The sequence below is a fragment of the Fundulus heteroclitus genome, chromosome 13, assembly GCF_011125445.2.
Source record: "Fundulus heteroclitus isolate FHET01 chromosome 13, MU-UCD_Fhet_4.1, whole genome shotgun sequence".
NCBI lineage: Eukaryota > Metazoa > Chordata > Actinopteri > Cyprinodontiformes > Fundulidae > Fundulus > Fundulus heteroclitus.
In genome coordinates, this window is record NC_046373.1 from 11,268,470 (window position 1) to 11,289,028 (window position 20,559).

The 20,559-nt window shown below is 42.9% G+C and overlaps 1 protein-coding gene across 1 annotated transcript; it reads right to left on the bottom strand.

The window, feature by feature from the left end:
* Nucleotides 1-255: 255 nt before the first annotated feature.
* Nucleotides 256-19,862, bottom strand: mrpl3 (mitochondrial ribosomal protein L3). The gene is made up of 10 exons (XM_012878908.3): nt 19,641-19,862; nt 12,507-12,688; nt 12,335-12,426; nt 9,387-9,485; nt 5,670-5,769; nt 5,477-5,537; nt 4,878-4,989; nt 4,681-4,758; nt 4,499-4,576; nt 256-481 (listed from the first exon to the last, which is right to left on the bottom strand). The coding sequence occupies exons 1-10, from the start codon at nt 19,715-19,717 to the stop codon at nt 332-334; spliced, it is 1,029 nt and encodes a 342-aa protein (XP_012734362.2). The 5' UTR covers nt 19,718-19,862; the 3' UTR covers nt 256-331.
* Nucleotides 19,863-20,559: the final 697 nt, after the last annotated feature.

A 20,559-nucleotide genomic window follows, 5' to 3' on the forward strand; every position in this document is an offset into this window, starting at 1 on the left:
CTCGCCCGCTTCTCTCCACCCTGCATAGATATTACACATTTCTCCAACATATCGGTCTTTCTCTTTGTTTTCGGTTCATTGTCTTTCCTTTCTCTCTTCCTCTCTCTCTCTCTGCTTGGGGATCCTCTGGTGACATCATCACTACTTCAGTTACCATGGTTTCAGGGGAGAGGGACAGCGATATAGTTTCTGATCAAACAGATCGGGCTCGGTGCCGTTCTATCCTTTCACACATACCCAGAAACATAAAAACAGTTTCAGGAATAATCTTTATTCAAGTATACAAATATTGTTATAGCGGTGGGGGGGGGGGGTCTGAGTGAGTCTAAGGTCAGGTCAGCGTTAAGGACGGTTCTGTGTGAACGAACAGGTTGTCATCGTACAGATCTTCGTCCAGATCGCCCTCCTCTTCGGTGAAGTAGGTGGGGAAAGGCGGGTTGAGGAGAGAGGATTGCCTGGTTGGAAGTGCAGTGTCTCTCACCTGCAACACACACACACAGACGCTTAGTAAAATAACAAATCTAATGACAACTCCGCAGCAGAAAAACATTCTCCAAGTGTTCAAATAAACAGGAGCTTATTATTTAAAGAAGCAAATTTACATCATAAACAGATATGAAGGATCAAAGAAGTAGAGGCAGCATTTCTCATCTCCCTAAGGATTACTGAGGGAAGATAAGAGAAGCTATTCTCTTTCTGTTTAAAATAGATACATAGGGGATATCCCCGTTCACTCCCATGTTTCCCCTCAGGCATTGTTAACTTGATTAGTATTAGAGTCTCGGACAAAACTCAGATTGGCACGACTGCTGATGTACCATCAGCTGCATCCGTAGTGGACGCCTGAGAGACGTACAAAGAGGTTTTGGACTGTAAATGTTTTTAATTTTCATATAGATGGCTTCTGAAACACTAGGATCAATAGGATCATAACAGAGCACAGATATTTTTAAATTGCTATCTCTTGCTGTGGACCATTCTGGATCCTGTCTGATAGATGGGAATTAAAAAATGCTGTAATACACATGGTCTGTCCGCAGGCGGCGATATGATCAACAGTAAACACTTCAACATTCAAAAGAAGAAAACCGTTCTGGGCTAATGGTGCGTTCCATTTGCAGTCAGAACTCAGAAATTCCAGCTTCCGATTGGAAAAATCAACTGTAAGGGCTACCAAAGTCGGACTTTCTCCTCGGAAAGTCGGAGAAATCTTTTACGGCAGATTGTCGGATCCAACATGGCAGCTCCCGGAATCAACAACAGTAGGCTGTGATAAAACATGTTTATTTTACCAGACACAGTTGTAAAAGTGTGTCTCAAATCAAAGTTACATGTGGCGGCTGCAACTCTGAACCGGACATATTAAAAGTTGTGTTTGCACGTGGAAAGTACAGCTTTAAAAAGGACGCTCGTAAGAGGTACCACGAGCAAAACAACAGCTCGGAACATAAAACCCTGATGGGTTCTCCTTTTTGGTCAACACTATTTACTTTGCTTTAAACTTGCACAACTCCTTGTACTAAGTTTGGACGAAGTGAAAAAGATTGATAAAAAACCACCTAAATGGCTGAAATGTTGCTGTAGTGTCTATTATACAAAGTAATAATGCGCCTCTATGTCTTCTGTATTTGTCCAATTTACATAAACGCACCATAATCACGCATGAGAGGTTCAAATGCATCAGAAAGTTTAAGTTTTACAAAAATCTACATGTTTTCCTAACTCAGCTTTCACCCACAGCAGTCTTTCCCAGCAGTGTCGCCACTTATGATAAGCCACTTTGGGTTAGTTTGTTTCAAAAGTTGCTTGCAAATTTTTTGAGTGGCGTGTTACTGTTTTTGGTCTTCTTTTTTAACAATTGGGTGTAATAAATGTTGATCGGAACACTCCTAAATCTAAACACTACTGCATTTAAGTCAAAGTATAGAACTAAGAAGCCAAAGATATTCAGCATAACTTTATGTTTAAAGATGGACGGATAAATCGGTCAACTTAGTGCAGGATGACTCATTGTCAAATCACAACAACATACGCTCGTGTTAACTGGTCGTCTTTTCTTGGACTGAATCTCAAAATGTTTGCAGTTCATGAGATCAATATTTAATGGATAGACCTTCTGCCCGCAGTGTGAAGTAAACTGTATATGCCTAACAGATCCTCTACTCCTGGATCAATAACTAACATGTGAAAGATCATAAAAAGGCAAACACCACTTTGCAAACAGAGGAACCAGAGCTCCGGGCGAATACTCGGCTAAATGCTCTAAGCACAACAGATAACTCAAGTTTTATGTCCGGCTGACTGTGAGACGAGTGAACAAAGCAGCACTTATGTTAACGTGTTACTTTTGATTTGTAAACAAGTATTTTACTTTTGCAGATCTACATTGTGTCTCTCTTATTGAAACCTTTCTCTGCACATCTGACTAATGAAACAAAGTCTTCTTATTTAATTTAATGAAAAATTATATGAATAAAGAATGATTTTTCGTATTTCCTTCTGTCCATTGTCTTCCGTTTGTCCAAAATCGGGTCACGGGGGCCATGAATTCAGGAGGGAAACCCAGACATCCCTCTCCCCTGTAACACCCTCCAGCTCACTCTAGTTGATCTCACTGCAAAAACATTCTAAAAATAAGTCACATTTTCTTGAAGCGAGTGTATTTGTCCCTGATTTGAGCAGGTAAATAAGATTATCTACCAGTGGAATGAGTATTTTGACCCCTAAAATAAGATAATTAGATATACTGCACTTGAAATAAGATGATGGAGATGAATTGTTCCCATTTAAATGCAAAATTCTTATTCCACTAGCAGATCATCATTTGGGGGCTTCCATCTTAATTCAGTATCTAACAATATATTCGGTAGCTGCTGTGTCTGTTGTTTTTTTTTTTTTTTTTTTTTTTTTTTTAAACATGGCGGGTCTGATTCTTGGTTTGGTTTAGCTTTAGTTATGCAAAGTGACTCCACCCCGTAGCGAACCAGCAACCGTCAGCCATTGTGACGTCGCGTCTTCGGGCCGACTTGCTACGCATGGAACCGCGTCTAAGAAGGGGCAATAAATAGCAACGTTTAGGTGGAACCGTTACGATTGGACGGAAAAGCCGAACAAGCGAGCCAACCCGCGGCAAACTGCTCTGAGTTGCTACTGGTGGAAAAGAAACCATCAGCCTCTTGTGACCGCGGATGTTTGCTGAACCTTTTTTGTATGTAATCTCTTAATTTCTTTTATTTAAAAAACAAAGAAAGCTGAATGTGACAACCCTTGAATAAAAAGAGAACCTTGTAAGTAAATAAAAAAAAAAAGAAAAGAAGGCAATTGTGCTTTTCTGTTGCTGCTCTTCAGGCTACATTGTTCAGTCAATCCTAACAATGACAAACACTCCGCCTGCCGGCAACGGTCGAGGGAAATGATTGAGCACAGAGGAAAACGGAGGACCTGCGCTTGAAGCGATTCTGTTGGAGTGGGGAGATAGAGCCCGGTCACGTAACGCCTGAGGCCGTGAAAGGAAGCCCAGTTAACGACATGGCATTGGAGCAGCCACCGATTCTTAAAGAGGCCAATTTTAAAGCTTCCACCAGCTATTCTGTGTAATTTATTGCGCTTCAGCCACGCAGAGCAGCTCAAGGACCCCGGATCCCACCGCGCTATTTGCTTACAGCTTTAAATTCAAGCAATGATGCAAATAACTATTAGAAAGTGATCTACATGATGAAAGACTAAACGGGAAATAAAAACGGCAATGGGAAACCTTCATTTAGAGTGATCTATTTCCAACAGCTAATGGATAAGCATTAGCTTTTCCCCACACAAACTATTTTAATTCTCCCTTGGCTACACTTCAAAGGACCCCTGACACAACGCAAAAAATTACTGCCTCGTGTGAGTCGTTAATTAGACGCTCAAAAAAAGTTTAAGGACGCAGTGGAAAGACGTATTAGTTAGCTTTAGTTTCAATTGCAATCGATAAAGCGGAGATGTTCCCGATTTGCATTTGGACATTACGGCTTCTCAGAACAATAAAAACAAATAAAGCCCATTTATTATTAACCTGTAGCCTTTGGGGCGATGTAATCGAAAGGGAATCCAGAGTGCTGAATGCGTGTGTGTGTGTGTGGCTGAGATGGGCGAAGTGCAAAGAGCATTTGTATTCATTATTACTTGTCTCCGGATCAAATAGGAGGCAAACGCAACACTCCCACACTGGTGAGGCGAGCCCAACATGCAGCGTAAGGAGATTGCTGCGGAGGATATCACCGACATCATTAAAGTCTGTGCTTCCACTTCCCGTCCCGTGGGAAATACACGTGTGCGCGCGCGCGCCCGCACACAGAAGCTGCTGATCCAGCACGCTGTCAATGAAGATAAATCACGGCGTCTCGCAGGTGTGACGGCGGTCCGCAGGTGCAAGGTCACTCGTCGCCGTCAGATTTCTAAACGTGCCGCAGCTGACCGCTGACTTCACGCTCTTTGTGTGTTTTTGGAGGTTCTTTACCTTCAGGAGACAGTTCCTGTGACCGGGGACGGTGCCGTGGACATACAGCACGTTATACTTGGTGTTCACCCTCCATATCTGGAAAAGAGAAACGTGGAAACGACGCAGGTTAAACGAGATCAGGTTAATAACAAAACGGGTTCAGAGCAGAAACGGCCCCGCCGTTTGGGATCAGTGCTTGCCTTCAGTCCGTGAGCCGTGATGTACGTGTTGCCCATTCTGCCGGGCATCTTCTTTCCTTTGAAGACTTTGGCCGGATCCTGAATGCAGACGGATATCACCAAGGCTTAAAGGAAGAAATAAAGGGACGCAGTCGCCTCATGCCTGTGTGTGTGTGTGTGTGTGTGTGTGTGTGTGTGTGTGTGTGTGCACGGCTTACCCCTCCTGGTCCAGACGCTCCTGGTCTGCGGTGAGTTTTGGTTTGACCGTGGGTGGCTGGCTGACCTTTGAATCCCCATCGCTTCATCACACCTTGGAAACCCTTACCGATTCTACCAAAAGACACGAGAAATACACTCATACACACACGGTATACAGTGGGATTTTTACGGTGCCTTACAAAAGCATTAATCCCTTTTTCTTTCACACCGCAGTCACGAATTTCATTGTATTATAAATCAGATTCTATGTGCTAGGCCATCTAAAACGTAGGGGATGATTATCAAATGGAAGCAAAATAATGCATGGCTTTCCATTTATTATAACAACGCCCACCACACCTGCGGATTTTTATTCCTAAAAAAAAAAAACATTTTCTTTCCACTTCAAATGATGCACCGTTTTGCTTTGATTGATCAAATTAAACCTGACAAATATATAGAAAAAGGTGAAGGGGTATGCAAACAAGTTAGGATTTCTGTAGATTAGTTCAAAGTTAAGGAGCGGATTTATATTTGCATTTAAAGTGATATCTTGGTAAATAAATGAAATTGCAAGAACTGAAAAAAAAAAAAAAAAAAAAAACGTGCTTAAACTTACGATTTGGCTGTGATGTCTACATATTGACCCGGGCGGAAATGTGCAGCGTACAGAGGCGTGCCTTCACATCACAGACACAGGAAAAAAAAAAAAGAAAAAAAAAGAAAAAAAAAAAGAGTAAAAGGTCAGAATCCCGCTCTACTGTATAAAAGCTGGAGTTAATTAGCGTTTTATTTATTTATTTTGCTCGTACCTGGTTTGATGACTGCATTGTCCGACACCTTAAAGATGGTGACTTTCTGTTTAGGGGGAACTCCTGCATTCCTGAACATCTCCATTTCTTCCTCTGCCTTCTGTCAGTCATTGCAAGGGGGAAGGGGGGAAGAGGGGGGAGAAAGAAAGAAAAACTAAGACTGATGGGAGAGACAGAAGAAGTAGGAGCAGTGAGCTCCAGTTGGACTTTTAAAGTATACCGTCATCCTGCTACGGATGCACGGGAGCCAAAGACACGTACTCGCACGCAGACGTCTTGGCAGGGAGCGCCTCTGACATTTGCTAGCGCTCCGCTCGCTCTCGACTCGGCGCCTCCAATCACTCCAAACTCTCCCTCTTCCCGTCTGTTAACTGAAAATCAGTCTGCCAAAGCCGCTCCGTCCAACAAGCGCCGACCGAGGAGTGACGCGGCTGTGAGCAGGGTTCGCAACAGCCCCGAGAGTGAAATCCTGACACTGATCCATCAAGCATCTGTCGGGTTGCAATGAATAAATTACACCTTCATTTATTCGGGCCTGCGCCGCTGTTTTTTCATGTTCTAACAGCGGATGGCTACTGCGTCCGCGGTGAAAGTCAAATCTCTTTTAACGTGTCCTCTACTTCTAGAGGGGACAGGGGGGGTGAAATATGCTTTGGTCTGAGAATAAATGTCTCATGCAAGGACTTTAAATTCATTTTTAAGGGAATTTTAGGATTTAAAATAAATATTTTAGCACTGAAGCAGTCCCATCTTAACTGGGACAGACGTTAATGGACTCCAACAATCTATACAAAGGGAGTTATAATCAGAAACCTGTCTGACTTTATGAAGCCTTAAATGAAAACCTCATTCCTGAAGAGGCCAGGCATCCTCAAGAGAAACAGGAAAACTGCAACAAAGCACACTCCCTCTACATGGGCACACCTTACTAACACTGAGCTGGGCTCCCTTTTACCTTCTGACAAAGAACTGCCCTAGTTCTTTGTCAGAAATATTCCTCAGAGATCCTGCGATGTGAAGACGTGAGATCGACGTGCTTACAACCGGAGAGGCACAGTCAGCAACAACCTGCAGACACGCGGTAGCATTTAAGCGATGAGTCGGCACTAAAGGGCGCAGAAACTACGCCCCGCGTTATTCCTCCACAAGACATGATGGAGACGTGCTTTCGTGATGTTCACGGCGAACTCTGCAGCTGCGATTTCAATGTTGCGGCTGAAACGAAGACCCCGCTGTAACGGGAATTTGTTGTGCCACGTTGGTGAGCCTGTCCAAACTGTAGCCCCAGTTTCCTGTTCTTAGCGGACAGGAGCGGCACCCAGTGCAGCCGTCTGCAGCTGTAGCCGGATTAACGGGATCTAAATACCTCGGTGGTGTTTGACCATAACCTGACCCTAGCCAGATGGATTTCGCTCCGCCTAGCTCTCACATCCATCTGGGACCTCTCCATAGGAATTGCCTTTATTGAAGGCTGGGCCTTATCAAAAATCCTTGCATATGATTGGATAAGCCACTTGTCTGTCATCTTTATGGACGTAATATTTCAACCATTCACACCGAAGCTAACCCGTGACCCGTGAGAGCGACGCAGGTAAAAACAAAACTTTTTTTTTAATGTGTTTGCTGCTCTAGTGGCACACGTTTTATTGACAGTGAGCTGACAGGAAGAGGGGGGAAGACAGGCGGCAAAGCGCCGCGGGTCGGAGTCGATCCCGGGCCGACCACGTCGAGGACTAAAGGCCTCCTAATAGGGTAGTTCATTGTTATTGTTTTGATGCGGGTTTTTCGCGCATGCGCGCCGGACTGGTAGGCAAAAGGCGAACACAATGGCGGACGCAAACAGAGAAACTGACGAGTTCTCCACGTATTTTTTCTTTTTTAGATTACGTATCACAAGATCGTTTTAAGAGTAGGTTGATGGTTGATGGTATCAGATTGCCAGATCCACACAGCAAAAGCCTGAAGGGACGGAGCTAGTCTGTGAAATGCTGGCCAAGTTTTCCGTACCGCGACATATACAGCTGCCTTATAAACACGGCAGGCCAGTACAGACAAGAGAGCACGAAAGCCCCTGAAACCACTGGACGGCTACAATTATTTTATATCGGGAAAAAGGCTCCAGCAACGCCCGCGACGCCACGAGGGATTAAGCGGGTCAGAAAATGGATGGATGGATGTTGTTCACACATGTTTGTGCAACAGAGTGTCTGCCTGCGCTCTTTTCATTGAAAATATCCATTTCTTTCTTCGTCCTTCCTCCTTCGGTAAACGACAGAAACGTACATCCAACGATTTGGAATGCCTCTCTGTGCAACCGGGAGCACAACAAGTCGTAGGCATTGTTTAGATTCCAAAAATAAACTAACTAAAAGTACGCTCTAAATCACCCGTTTTGTCATGTAGTAGACGAGAATAGTACTGTTTCTGCCTACCAGCAGGACCCGGATGTTGCGCTGACGTCACGCGGGACGTCACGCGTGAACTACCCTATATGGTTCACGCTAACCGCTCCGCCATGGGCGCTACCCGGAAAACAAAACTTGCCAAATCCGGTCGGGAGAAGGGCGAAAACATGGTTTCCACCAACAAAAGCCTTCAGAGGCGTTCTCTGATGTTCTTTTAATGAAACAATATTAGGTAGATTGGACAACACGGAAGAAATAGCAGCATCAATGTTAACGCTTGCTTCCTCAATGCGAGCCGCCATTGCTGTCTGAATCAAAACACGTCACGGTCGCTTCTCCACTACGTCACATCTATGAAACTCCAGCCCTGCGTCCTGATTGGCTAGACAATAAAATTGGTTGGAGAAATCACTCTCTATGGGAGAGGTCCCAGATGGATGTGAGTGAAGCTAAGCGGAGCGATATCAATCTGGCTAGAGTCAGGTTAGTTTGACCCATGGTTGGCTTTGAATCATCTCAACCCGGTCTTCCCATCTTCATCCCACACAACTGCTGCTCGCTGAACGGCACATTTAAACTGAATTCAATCCCACAGCTTGAACTCCGGCAAGTCATCTTCACCACGTCTAGACGCCTAAACCCTGCAGAGTAGCTGCCGTGTGATTGGCTGATTCGTTGTGTGATAATGGCCGGTCAGGGAGCAGTATAGCTAAAACGGTCTGAGCCGCTAGATTGTTCTTTGTTTATTTGTTTTTTATGAACTTGGTGTCTGAGTTCTTAAGCTCGAGATTGGTGAGAAAACATTTTAAATGAAGGTTAGAGCTGATTTTTATTTTTATTTTTTTTACAGCTCAGAGATTCCACAGCGAACGCACCAAGAATTTCCTGCTTCTTCATTTAGTCAGGGGCCAGGAGAGCCTCAGGGCTTCTTTACAGGCAGACTGTGGAGCAGAGGCTCATCCTTTAATTTGGGATCATGCCATATCAGCTCTTTAGGGAAAGACTAATAAAGACGTGTAAAACAGGGATAAAGAATAAGCAGCAAGCAAAAAAGCCTTAAGCAAAAATTATGGTGATTCAGGAAATCCGGGAGCAGCATTCCTTATTGTGTTGCAGCCAGAAGACAAATAATAAGCTACAGAATCCCAAAAACATCCACGTTTGCAAATGTGTATTTTTAAAAGTGAGCTAATAGACTGGGATGCCATCCTGACTTTCATTTTAAACAAATTTCTGGGAAATAAATCCCTCCCTAAAAACACTACTTTCCCTTTTGCACAAATTCTCAAAGTAGCATTATTTTCCCACTTACATGGAACGGAGACGCGTTCTTCCCTCCTACAACGAGAGCAGCGGTGCGCCCGTCAAACTCTTCTTTGGGGAGGTACTTCAGCACGTGGCAATCTTGCACCTGGGAAACATATGGGGGGCAAAACATATTGCAAGAACAATCAGGAGGACAGCGTCAGCAAAGCGTCTGATTAAAGAAGAGCCTGATTGCAGTTTTCGCTGCCCGGCCTGGTCCTCGTGAGCAGGGGACACAAATAGCTAATCAATTAGATGGAAGTCCCTGTTGTAAAGTATTAATATTCATCTACGGGGTTAATTTACTCTCACAGCATTTGGCCTGATCTAAATGGATGACATCAAATCACGACCCACCATGCCCCTTTGCATGACGTGGATTACTTAAGGACGGCATCTAAAATATATATGTATTTCAAATTATTTAAATCAAATAAGTGGAGCAAAAAGAAGCAATATTTATAATCCAACAACACCAAATGTAGATTTAAACTTATTTTTCATAAGATGTGAAATTACAGCAGAAAAGGAAGCGACTTGAGGAGACAAAAAGTGAATGAGCGGCAGATGATTGGCCGTTTGCTTCCAATTATAATGAAAGATGTTGAAATAGAAATATATGGAATAAGTTTATACACTGCCATGCAAAAGCATTCATACCTTATTTAATGTTTTCACTTTACAATCACAGATCTCCTTGTAACTCCTTGTAACTAATCAGGCCCGAAACCTGGGTGTAGTGATGGACTCAGACCTGAACCTTCAAAAGCATCTAAAGACAATTACAAGGTCGGCTTTTTATCACCTGAAGAACATTTCCAGGATTAAAGGACTGATGTCTCAGCAGGATCTGGAAAAACTAATCCATGCGTTTATTTTTAGTAGAATTAATTACTGCAACGGTGTTTTCACACGTCTGCCTAAAAAGTGGATCAGATCGCTGCAGCTGATCCAGAACGCTGCTGCCCGCGTCCTCACTAAGACTAAGAAAGTAGAGCACATAACCCCAGTTCTAAAGTCCTTACACTGGCTCCCTGTATCTCAGAGAATAAACTTTAAAATACTTCTGTTATGCTGAAGGCTCTGCATACCTAGAACACAAACTAAACACGGAGAAGCAGCATTTAGTTCCTATGCTCCACTTATCTGGAACAAACTTCCAGAAATCTGTAAAAGTGCTGAAAGCCTGAGTTCCTTTAAATCGAGATTAAAAACACATTTGTTTAGAATTGCCTTTGAATGTTCAAGTTAAACTGTTTTACTGTTTTCAAATGTTCTTTTTTTGTTTCTACATTCTATCCCTACTTGCTTTTATTCCTATATTTTAGTCATGTAAAGCACTTTGCATTGTCTCTGTACTGAATTGTGCTATATAAATAAATTTGCCTTGCCTTGTATTTAGTTTGGACTTTATGTGATGGACCAACACAAAAGGGCGCATAATGATGAAGCTGAAGGGAAATACGTGGTTTTCCATCCATTTAATTGCCTTCTTATCCAAAACCGGGTCGCAGAGTTAAGGGGTCCAGGTAGGAAACCCAGACATCCCTCTCCCCAGCGACATCCTCCCGCTCATTCTGCAGAATCCCAAAGGGTTCCCGGGCCAGATGGGATATATGTTCCCTCTGGTGAGTTCTGGGTCAGTCCTGGGTCTCCTCCCAGCGGGACGCGCACAAAAAAGAAACCCCGAAGGGAGGCGCAGAGGAGCCATCCTGATCAGAAGCCAGATGACACATCAACTCACTCCTTTTAATACAGAGAAGAGCTTTAAGCTTTAGAGATAACATCTAAAGCCGAGCCCAGGCCGCCCGTACGGATGAAGCTCATTTCGGCCGCTTGCATATGGGATCTCACACTAGGTCATGATCCATTCTTCACGACCACAGGTGAGGGTCTGAACGTAGATGGACCGGAAAATGAAGCGCTTTCAAAACGTTTCACTAACTAAATGTGTCACTCTAAACACCACGGCCCCACAGTGATGTCCGCTGTGGGGATTCACTGCTTTAGCAGGGACAGAGAGGCAGGTCAGAGCTGACCTGCCGAACGGAGGAAAATACGAGATACTCCAGACAGGAAATCTGTTAGAAGCTCCAGAAAACCCGCAGGACAACCTTTCTCCATCCGATCTGATTCCGCTTTTACCATGCAAAGAAAAACGAGGGACAAAGTCTCAGATATGGACCTGCAGCTGCTGCAAAACGTAGCTCTGTACAGAACTGACCTAAATACAAACCCACGCCACGCTTCCCAGATGTTTATTAGTAAAAAACGATTGATGGCCAATTCCACGTCTCCTTCCACCTCATGATTTCTCTACTTTGGGTCGATCCGTCACATAAAGTACATTGTCGTTATTGGTTGGAGTAAAACCCAATGTGAAAAGGCTTACTGGGGTAAGAAACCTGTTCCAAGGACCTGCAGACGCACTTTATATGAAATGCATATATAGTTACTGGACTGAGCACCTGTACTGTATATAAGCGCATCACCACCCACCGCACTCCAACATGAGGTACTTCACAGGAAACTGTCTCATGTTCAAGCCACTTGTTAAACTCTGGCTTCTGAATGCTTTTAAAGTTGGGCAGAATAATCCTGAGCGCCTGAATGAAATCGTTCCAAACGTCTCTAAGGGCTGGTAGCTCCCAACAATGAAGAGGCTGCCTGACTCTGAGCTGCCTTTTAAACATGATCAAAAGCACCTTTCACAGAGGCAGACTGCCGAACAATCTAATAGAGCGTGAAGAAATGCTTTCCTTGTTGTATTCTCCCCACCTTCGCTGTCAGCAAAAGTGGCCATTCTTTCCATGGAAATGAGTTTCTTTTTTTCTTTTTGACCCATTTCACTTTTAATGACAAACATTGCCGCTCGTTATTACAGCTCATCAGAGCCGTTTAGATCACAAAGCTGAGGGCTCAGCAGACCCAAAAAGAGGGATTCTGGGTGCGTACCTGCAGCAACGTGACCGGGTGTCTTTCTCCTGTTTTAGTCCAGATAGGAGCCATCCCCAACTTGACAGCCACTAGGCCGACTCTACGACTTCCTGCAGGGAGGACAAATAAAAAAAGACGTTGAACGTGCGTGCCGACGGGAACGGCGCTCCCGGCCGATCGCGGCTCCTACCCTCTGTCCACTCGTGTCGGGGCCAGGGCTCGTCTTTGAGGGGGTTGAGCTTCTCGGCCGTCTGAGTCCTGAATTCCTCTCCCAGGAGGCTTCTCATGTACTTCTGGTTGTCCTCCGTCAGGTGCTCTTCAAACCACGTGGTGGTCTTCACAGTCCGGACGCAACCCAACAATGGGACGGGGCTGAGAGACGGAAGAAAGGAAGGACAACGGTGAGTTACGATCGCAGCTGAGGCCAGGCTGCAGTATATCACACACATATATGTATCGGCGTATCAGGGCCTGGATGGTAATGTTAGGGTGCAATATTTGCTGCCTAACATTTCCCAAGTGTCAGGAATGCAGACGCTGGAAAAATAGCAATAATAATAAAGACAAATGCAGCTCGTGATATATATTAATCCCGTTTAAATCCAGTCCCGCTGCAGTAGAGACCCCCACCAGACACAGAGCAGCACACGCTAAAGGCCACAAAGAGAGATGAAGGCTTCCTAACGTCATGGGAGAAATGTGGCATGGTTTCCTAATTCATCGCGAATAAAGATTTGGGCCGGGTTTCATCTAGGATGAGCCGATTCGATACGATTCTCGATATAGATCAGCTTGATTTGACTCCAATATCAATATTTATTACTTTCAAATTGATGTCAAAGTCATTCAATCAACAAAATCAGCTAAATATTATATTTATATTCAATTTATTGAACACTGATCTAAATGCATTTGGTTCAATGCATTTAACGTATCGCAGAAACCCAAAATGTGCCCAAATGTCTGATTTTAGGGACGAAGGCGCCTCTAAAATCCTGTCGGCCGTACCGCAAGTTTGTTTCACTTGCACTTCCTCTCTGTGAACAGTAATGGCACGCTGTAATAACGCCCCCTAGGGATTGGGAGGTATATTGATACTGAAAGCCAGAATATCGATATTAAATCGTTTTTAAAAACATCGATATTAATCTTTGTATTGATTTTTATGCACAGCCCTAATAACGATTAGATTGTTTTCTTTGTTATTGTGTTCCCCTTAAAACCAGTATGGTTGCAACCGTGGCAAAACATTTCCCGCATCTCCAGTAACTTTCAGTGACGTTGAGCAAAGAAATTCGATGAGAACTGTGGGAATTTATGGGGTAAGTTAAACGGTTTCATGTTCAAAGATAAATATTGACATTTGAATGGCTCATAGGCAGACGTTAATGCAAAAATAATGCAATTAAAATCACGTCACTTTAAATTGTCCTTTTTAAAGTAGAACTTTCTCAGTTTTATCAATTTTACTAAATAATTTATTCTCTCACAGAACAGAAACATGCATGTTGAGTAAAATGTTACCAAATTAATTAAAAGACTCAGAAAAAAGAAGCAAAATACAATTTTGACATGCAATTCAAACAACGTCATCCCTCAAACTTCCCCGTTTCTGCCACACCCTTTTAGACGCCGGTCTCTTCCCGGGCCTCATCAGTACCTCAGGGTTCTGGAAACCGGAGGGGGCGTGGCATCCACACCCTGCAGTAAGCAGTGTGTTTTGAGCATACTGGCATAAAATCTGGCAGTTTTAGCCAAAATGCTGGAATTAGGGCTGGGCAATAAATCAATATCAATATATATCGCGACAGACACCTGAATAATATCAACAGAAATTTTTCAATGATTTCGCTAAACTCCGATCCAGAACCATGTGGTCTTCTGAGTGATATAGGCAGAGGAAATTAAGCAAGGTTGGTCGTAAGGCTGGCATATTTTAAAAAATAAGGTTAGATTTAAACAGGGTTAGAGTTTAAATTCAGGCTTTTATTTTTTAACCTCGTCCTTGTTTAAAATAGGTAAACAAAACAATACTACTGCTTTAGCTGTAATAACAGGATGTTCCAAAACTATAGTTGGATAGTTTAACCTCTGTTAAAGGCCAACCTTCAATATTTCCCAAAAAACAAACAAAATTTTATATATATATATATATATATATATATATATATATATATATATATATATATATATATATATATATATATATATATATATATATATATATTCCCACAAATGGCTGTGAACTTGTGTGAAAAGTTTCCATCTTTGCAAATTTGCAACCCGACTGACCAATATAACCACTCCAGGGAAACTGACTTCCATCAGCCAACTTTCAGATTTTATTGTCACTTCATTTTTAAATTAGCGAACAGAAACAAGAGTTAAATATATCTATTACGCTGTTGAAGACGTGTTCTGACACCCTGATATCACACGTCACCTCAAATTGGTCCGCTCTAGTCTCCTCATTCAGCAAACCACAGCGCGGAGCCTTAAGGCACCATCCAAACTTTCCTACCATCTAAACATGTTACTGTGGTGCTTCAGTCACAATAAAAACACTCATGGCTCGGGTAATTTATTTTGTTCTCTAAAACATCCGACACATCTGACCTGAAGCTTTCCAATTCAGTGAAAGCCCGAAATGAAAACTGATCTGACAGGTCGGTCGTTGAGAAAATATTATATCTACATGCAATAACGCTAATTTGTAGATGCGAGGCACTTCAGGACCCCTAAATAAAGATTTACTAACACAGACAGACAGAAAATACCAGAGATTCGAACTAGTGAACAGATCAAAGCATAATTTACTTGCTGAATACAGTTAGATCCTCATCTCGTTGGTTTTCTGAACGCTGCATCATCCCAACACGTCAGTGTGGCAAGTGTTAAAATTCACACTCTGGATATGAAGCATTTTTGAGACCCTTAAAAAAAAAATATTGAACTGAAAAGCTCTGATCCGATTAGACGACTGCTCCTCCAAACGCGAGGCGGACGGTTCCAGCTCTCTGGGTGTCCCTACCGCAGCGCAGCTCATTCAAACAGCTGAATTATCTCCATCCGAGCTCTGCGGGCGCCTGCTAATGCTCCGTCCATTTAAAGCTGGTGGATTCAAACGGTGAACCTCTGGAGCATCCAGGACGCCGGCCCTCTAGGACCACAAACTGCTGAGCCCTGCTTTAAAAACCGGGCTGGATGCAATGATTTCAGCGACTCGACTCCACCTGAGGCCGTCTCGAAGCAGGACGGCAATAGAAAAGGAACATTTGCCATAAAAGAAGAAGTCGGAAAGCCCTAAGGTGCAGCAGTCAATATGCGGTGAAAGATTTCTGCTGATCTGTAGGTTTTAAAACGAATTACGTTTTTTACATCCTGTTATACACATTAGCTTTTACATAATTAGAGCTGGACCTATTTAAACAGTGTCTCCTGCTTATCCACTGATAAAGCAACAAAAAAGGGATAAGATTAAAGAGGCACGGCTCAGAAAGCTGCATTTGTATCAATCATTTATCTTACTAAACTGTCCTGGCCACACAAATAAATGAAGTCTTTCTGAGCTCATTACATGAGTACAAGTGTGCAAGACAGGCTGCAAAACAAGTTTTCATAGTTTAGTGGGGATAAATGTGTTGCCACCAGACAGATAAACTGCACACATGAGTCATTAATGCCGGGCTACTGGAGTCCTCTCCACTGGCTGCAGAGCTGCTGCTGAAAGCTCTCTGAGGTTCAACACGCTGCTTGTCTTCTACTCTTCCCTCTTGTTTGACTTATTAGTTCTGTGCATGTGTGCACAGTAAAGACTGTGTGCAGAAACCCAGAATAACTCTCCTCCATCCAATTTCAACCACATTTAAGTTGGTCTGTAGATACAGTAATAACCATCTTTATTTGTCGATGCTACGTTTCGCCCGTTCCAATGAAAAGTGTCCCCTGGATGTCATGGTTGAGTTCTGGTTTGACTTCATTTTTCTGTTATTTTCATTTTTCATCTCATGTGGGTTAGGTTTGACTTTATTTATTGTTAGTTTTCATTGTCATCAGTTAATTTCTGTCATTTTCACTTCACCTCCTCAGCAGTCAGTCACACCTGTTAACAATTTACCAGTCAATTAGCCAGACCCTTGTTCCACCTGTGAAGTGCTCTATTTAAACCTGCCTCTGCCTTCAGTTCAGCACTGGGCCGTCATCTGCTATCCACCACTCCATGCCAGTGCCTCTGTAAGTCTTTTTATTCTGTGGTTCGTTCCTGGAGAAGTTCTGCTCTTTGTCCAGGTGCCTTCAGTGATCTGCTAACCTGTCAAGCTGCTCTGGTGAAGCTCTGCTCTGCGCCCTGGTGTCTCCTGATACTGCTAACCTGACTAGCCGCCCTGAGTGCTATGAGGCCTGCTAGCCGAGAAGCACCTAGCTAGTGTGGACTCTCTGTCTCCGGCCCGTCAGCTCCTGCCATCATCTACATCCAAGACCTTCTGCAGTCCTGAACCTCCGGTCTTCATCACTCACCACCCAGCATACTTCCTTCAATAAAGACTCAAACTTTTAGTTCCGTGTGTGCGTCCTGAGTTCATCGATAAACAAACCCTGCCACTGTGGGGCGTCCAGGGAGCGCTCTGGGGCTCGCAGCTTTGCTCGGGAACCCAGGTGGGCGGTCTGTGCGATTCAAACTAGGGAACTTGCACCTTGCTCTAACCACTAGTCCACCACTCCCTCCAAAAGTGGAACAGTCCGTCTTGGGGTTCAATCCTCGTGTTTGTACATTGCAAATTGAAACAGGAGAAAATCTTTAATAGCAGTCATCCTTAAAGGTACAGGTCTCCAGTGCATGTCTTTGGAGTTTCGATCTCAGGCATGTCCAAAGTGCGTCCAGGGGCCATTTGCGGCCCCTGCGCTGTTTTTATTAGGGCTGGGTATCATCTAGGATGAGCCGTTTCGATACGATTCTCGATACATAGCTCACGATACAATACGACTCCTGATATAGCTCAGCTTGATTTGACTCCAATATCGATATTTATTACTTTCAAATTAATGCCCAAAGTAATTGAATCAACAAAACCAGCCAAATGTTATCCATCCATCCATCCATTTTCCAAACCGCTTTATCCCTCATGGGGTCGCTGGTGCCTATCTCCAGCGTCCACTGGGTGAGAGGCGGGGTTCTCGCCCAGTGGATGCTGTTAAATTTTTTGAACACTGATATACTAACAGGAAAATAAAGTCCATTTGGTTCAATGCAGTTAACGTATCACAGAAACCAAAAATGTGCCCCAACATCTGATTTTAGGGATGAAGGCGCCTCTAAAATCATGTTGGCCATTCTGCAAATTTGTCTCATTTGCACTTCCTCCCAGTAATGGTACATTGTAATAGCGCTCCCTAGGGGTTGGGAAGTATATCGATCTTGAAAGCCAGAATATCGATATTAAATTGTTTTTACAAACATCAATATTAATCTTTGTATCGATTTTTATGCACAGCCCTAGTTTTTGTACAAACAGGACAACATCTATCCAGAGACTTTTATGGGCTCGACCCACGGGGAGCGATGTTGCACCTGGTCCGTTCATTTCCTATGGAACTTGTGCGCTGACAATCACTTGCCCTCCTCCAGCCAAGCCACTGGAGAAATTTGGAGCTCATACAAGTAGATGTGCACAGGCGGGGCTGCTGCCCGATAGAAGGAAGTTGAAAAACTTTCAACCTTTGCCACTGACGCATGGCAATGCAGGCTGGTCCAGTTATCTGGACCAGCCTGCAGTGCGCCATCAAATGATGGTGTTCTACAGCATCATATTTTCTGGTAACCTGGTCAGCCAGATATATGGTGATGTGCAGAATGGAGAGTGCAACATAATGTGCCGCACTCTCCATTCTGAACATCATCAATCCGGGTCTGCTCCCATCTAATCCGTTTGGGGAAAGGAGGGACGTTCACCAGAACTCTCTGAGCTGATTGGGAGAAGTGACACCTAGTGCCCGCCTAACAAAGGTTGGTTATAGCCAATCATGGTATCATATTAAAACGTAGGCTGATGACGTCCTGAGAAACCACAAGTTACACTGATCATGGCACTTCTTGCTGCTCTTCTTTCAAAGATGAAATTGTGGATTCTGAAAAAAAAACAGATGTGACAGCAGCAGCTACGCGTGTGTCCTCCTGCACTGCCATGTTTATGTTGGTTTCACCACAGCTGTAGGTCCCGCCTTAAACCGCAATACTGCAACGTGATTGGCCTGAACCGTTTTTTTGGTTCGGACGCAAACGGTTGAAGTGGGACAAGATGGATTCTGGTGTGTTTGTGAACGCACAAACGCCACAACAATTCCTCTTGCAGGCAAGATTAATTTTATTGAGCAAGTAAACAAAAATTCACAAAATATTTTTTTTGGGTACCGTAATTTTAGTTTTTCTTTATTCTACTTTTTAGCCTTTGAGTACTTTTGATTTGACAATTCTGGCCCACTTGAAGAAATGTTTGGACACCCCAGTTCCAATTGAACAGAGATTTCTGTCTTTTACCAGTTCAATGTCAGTCATTCTGGAAATGTGTAAAAGCGTAAATACCAAGAGAGATTAATTTAATTTTGGCACTTATATTAATGCCCAAAACTTTGTGATTTTTTTAATTGCAGACCTTTGTGATTTGGAAATTGCATTTTTTATACGATTAATTGTTCAGCCCCAAATAAATCCACTTAAAACAGAACTTTTTTTATCCATAAGAATGGTTCACGACCCAAAATAGCATATTAGTAGTAAAGAGGACTGGAATAGTCAACTGAACAGTTACTGCATTTTTTGCACCATTATTATCTTGAACTGTCAACATTGAACTTTGCAAAATTTTTTGCACCACTATTTTTGCACTACAAACATGGTGGAACATTCTTCTGCACACATTTTTAAAAAAACGTTTAAAAATTCTCCTGCACTGTACATTCTTATCACTGCTGCACTTTATATTGTAATGTTATTTTATTTGAATTGCAAACTCATTACATTGTCGTAAGCTGTATGCAGCGAAATTTCGTTTTGTATGCACTCTGTACATACAAAATGACAAAGTGCAGCAAAGTTTGTGTCTTCTGTTAGGCGCCATTAAACTACGATTACAGTGACTATATTATTGTTAAAAATCTGATGAAGAAAGCGTCCCTGCAGCACCTCACCTAACGTGAAATATCGAAGACTGGAACCGCTCATAACGAGGACGGGGTTATAAAAATAATCTTGACGTTGATGGAATAAAATAAATCTTTTTACTAAGAAGAGACTCGCCTTCTAGCACACTTAGCTAGTTAGCATCCTTACCGTCCAGCTGCTGCCAGAGGAGAGACGAGCTGAGCTCCCCGCTGGAGAAGGAACCGACAACTCCGCGTCGCCATCATCCTCCTCGGTCTTCGCTTTAATACATAAATCTGACACCAGTGAAAGGATATTAAGAGAAATTAGCAGCTCAAGTGTGGAAACACATGCTCTCGTCTTCGTCCAATGACAAATGTCACCCCTGTTACTTCCGGTGCATCATCAAAATAGTCCCGCAGCACCGCGGCTTGTGCTGAATGTTCCGCAATGCAATTTAGACCTACAACTGCAGTTCAAGTCTTTGCTTATATATATATATATATATATATATATATATATATATATATATATATATATATATATATATATATATATATATATATATATATATATATAATAGATATTGAGGTGGGCAGGATGGAGTGTGAGTTTTAGATAATGTCACTTAAAACGGATAATGGTAGTTTTTTTTACTTTAGTGATGTTTTCTTTTCACTGTCCTGCTACAGTTGACTCTCTGGAGCAACGTCAAATGAAAGGAATAAAAATTAAATAGCCATGTTGAAATTTATTATTTTAGACTCTCTTAGGTAATCTTCACTCTTTCCAGGCTATTCTCTGTGTAAGAAATAGATATGGGGAGGTTCATGTGCTGAATAGTAATTGGCCTGTCAGTGAATGAGATATTTATAGAGTGTACCCAAATGGCAGACGAAGTTTGGTTCCCCCTAATTATCTGTATGGAGATTAGTGCAATAATTCATTCCTGTATTCATATTGTCAGAGTGGAAGCACATGAAAAAAATACTGTTGGGGAAAATGTCAGTTGTGTTGGCAGTTTTATTTCAGTGAAGGAATTGTCTATAAAGTGTGTGTGTGTGTGTGTGGGGGGGGATTTCAAATATCAAAAATGTTTCAGCTTATT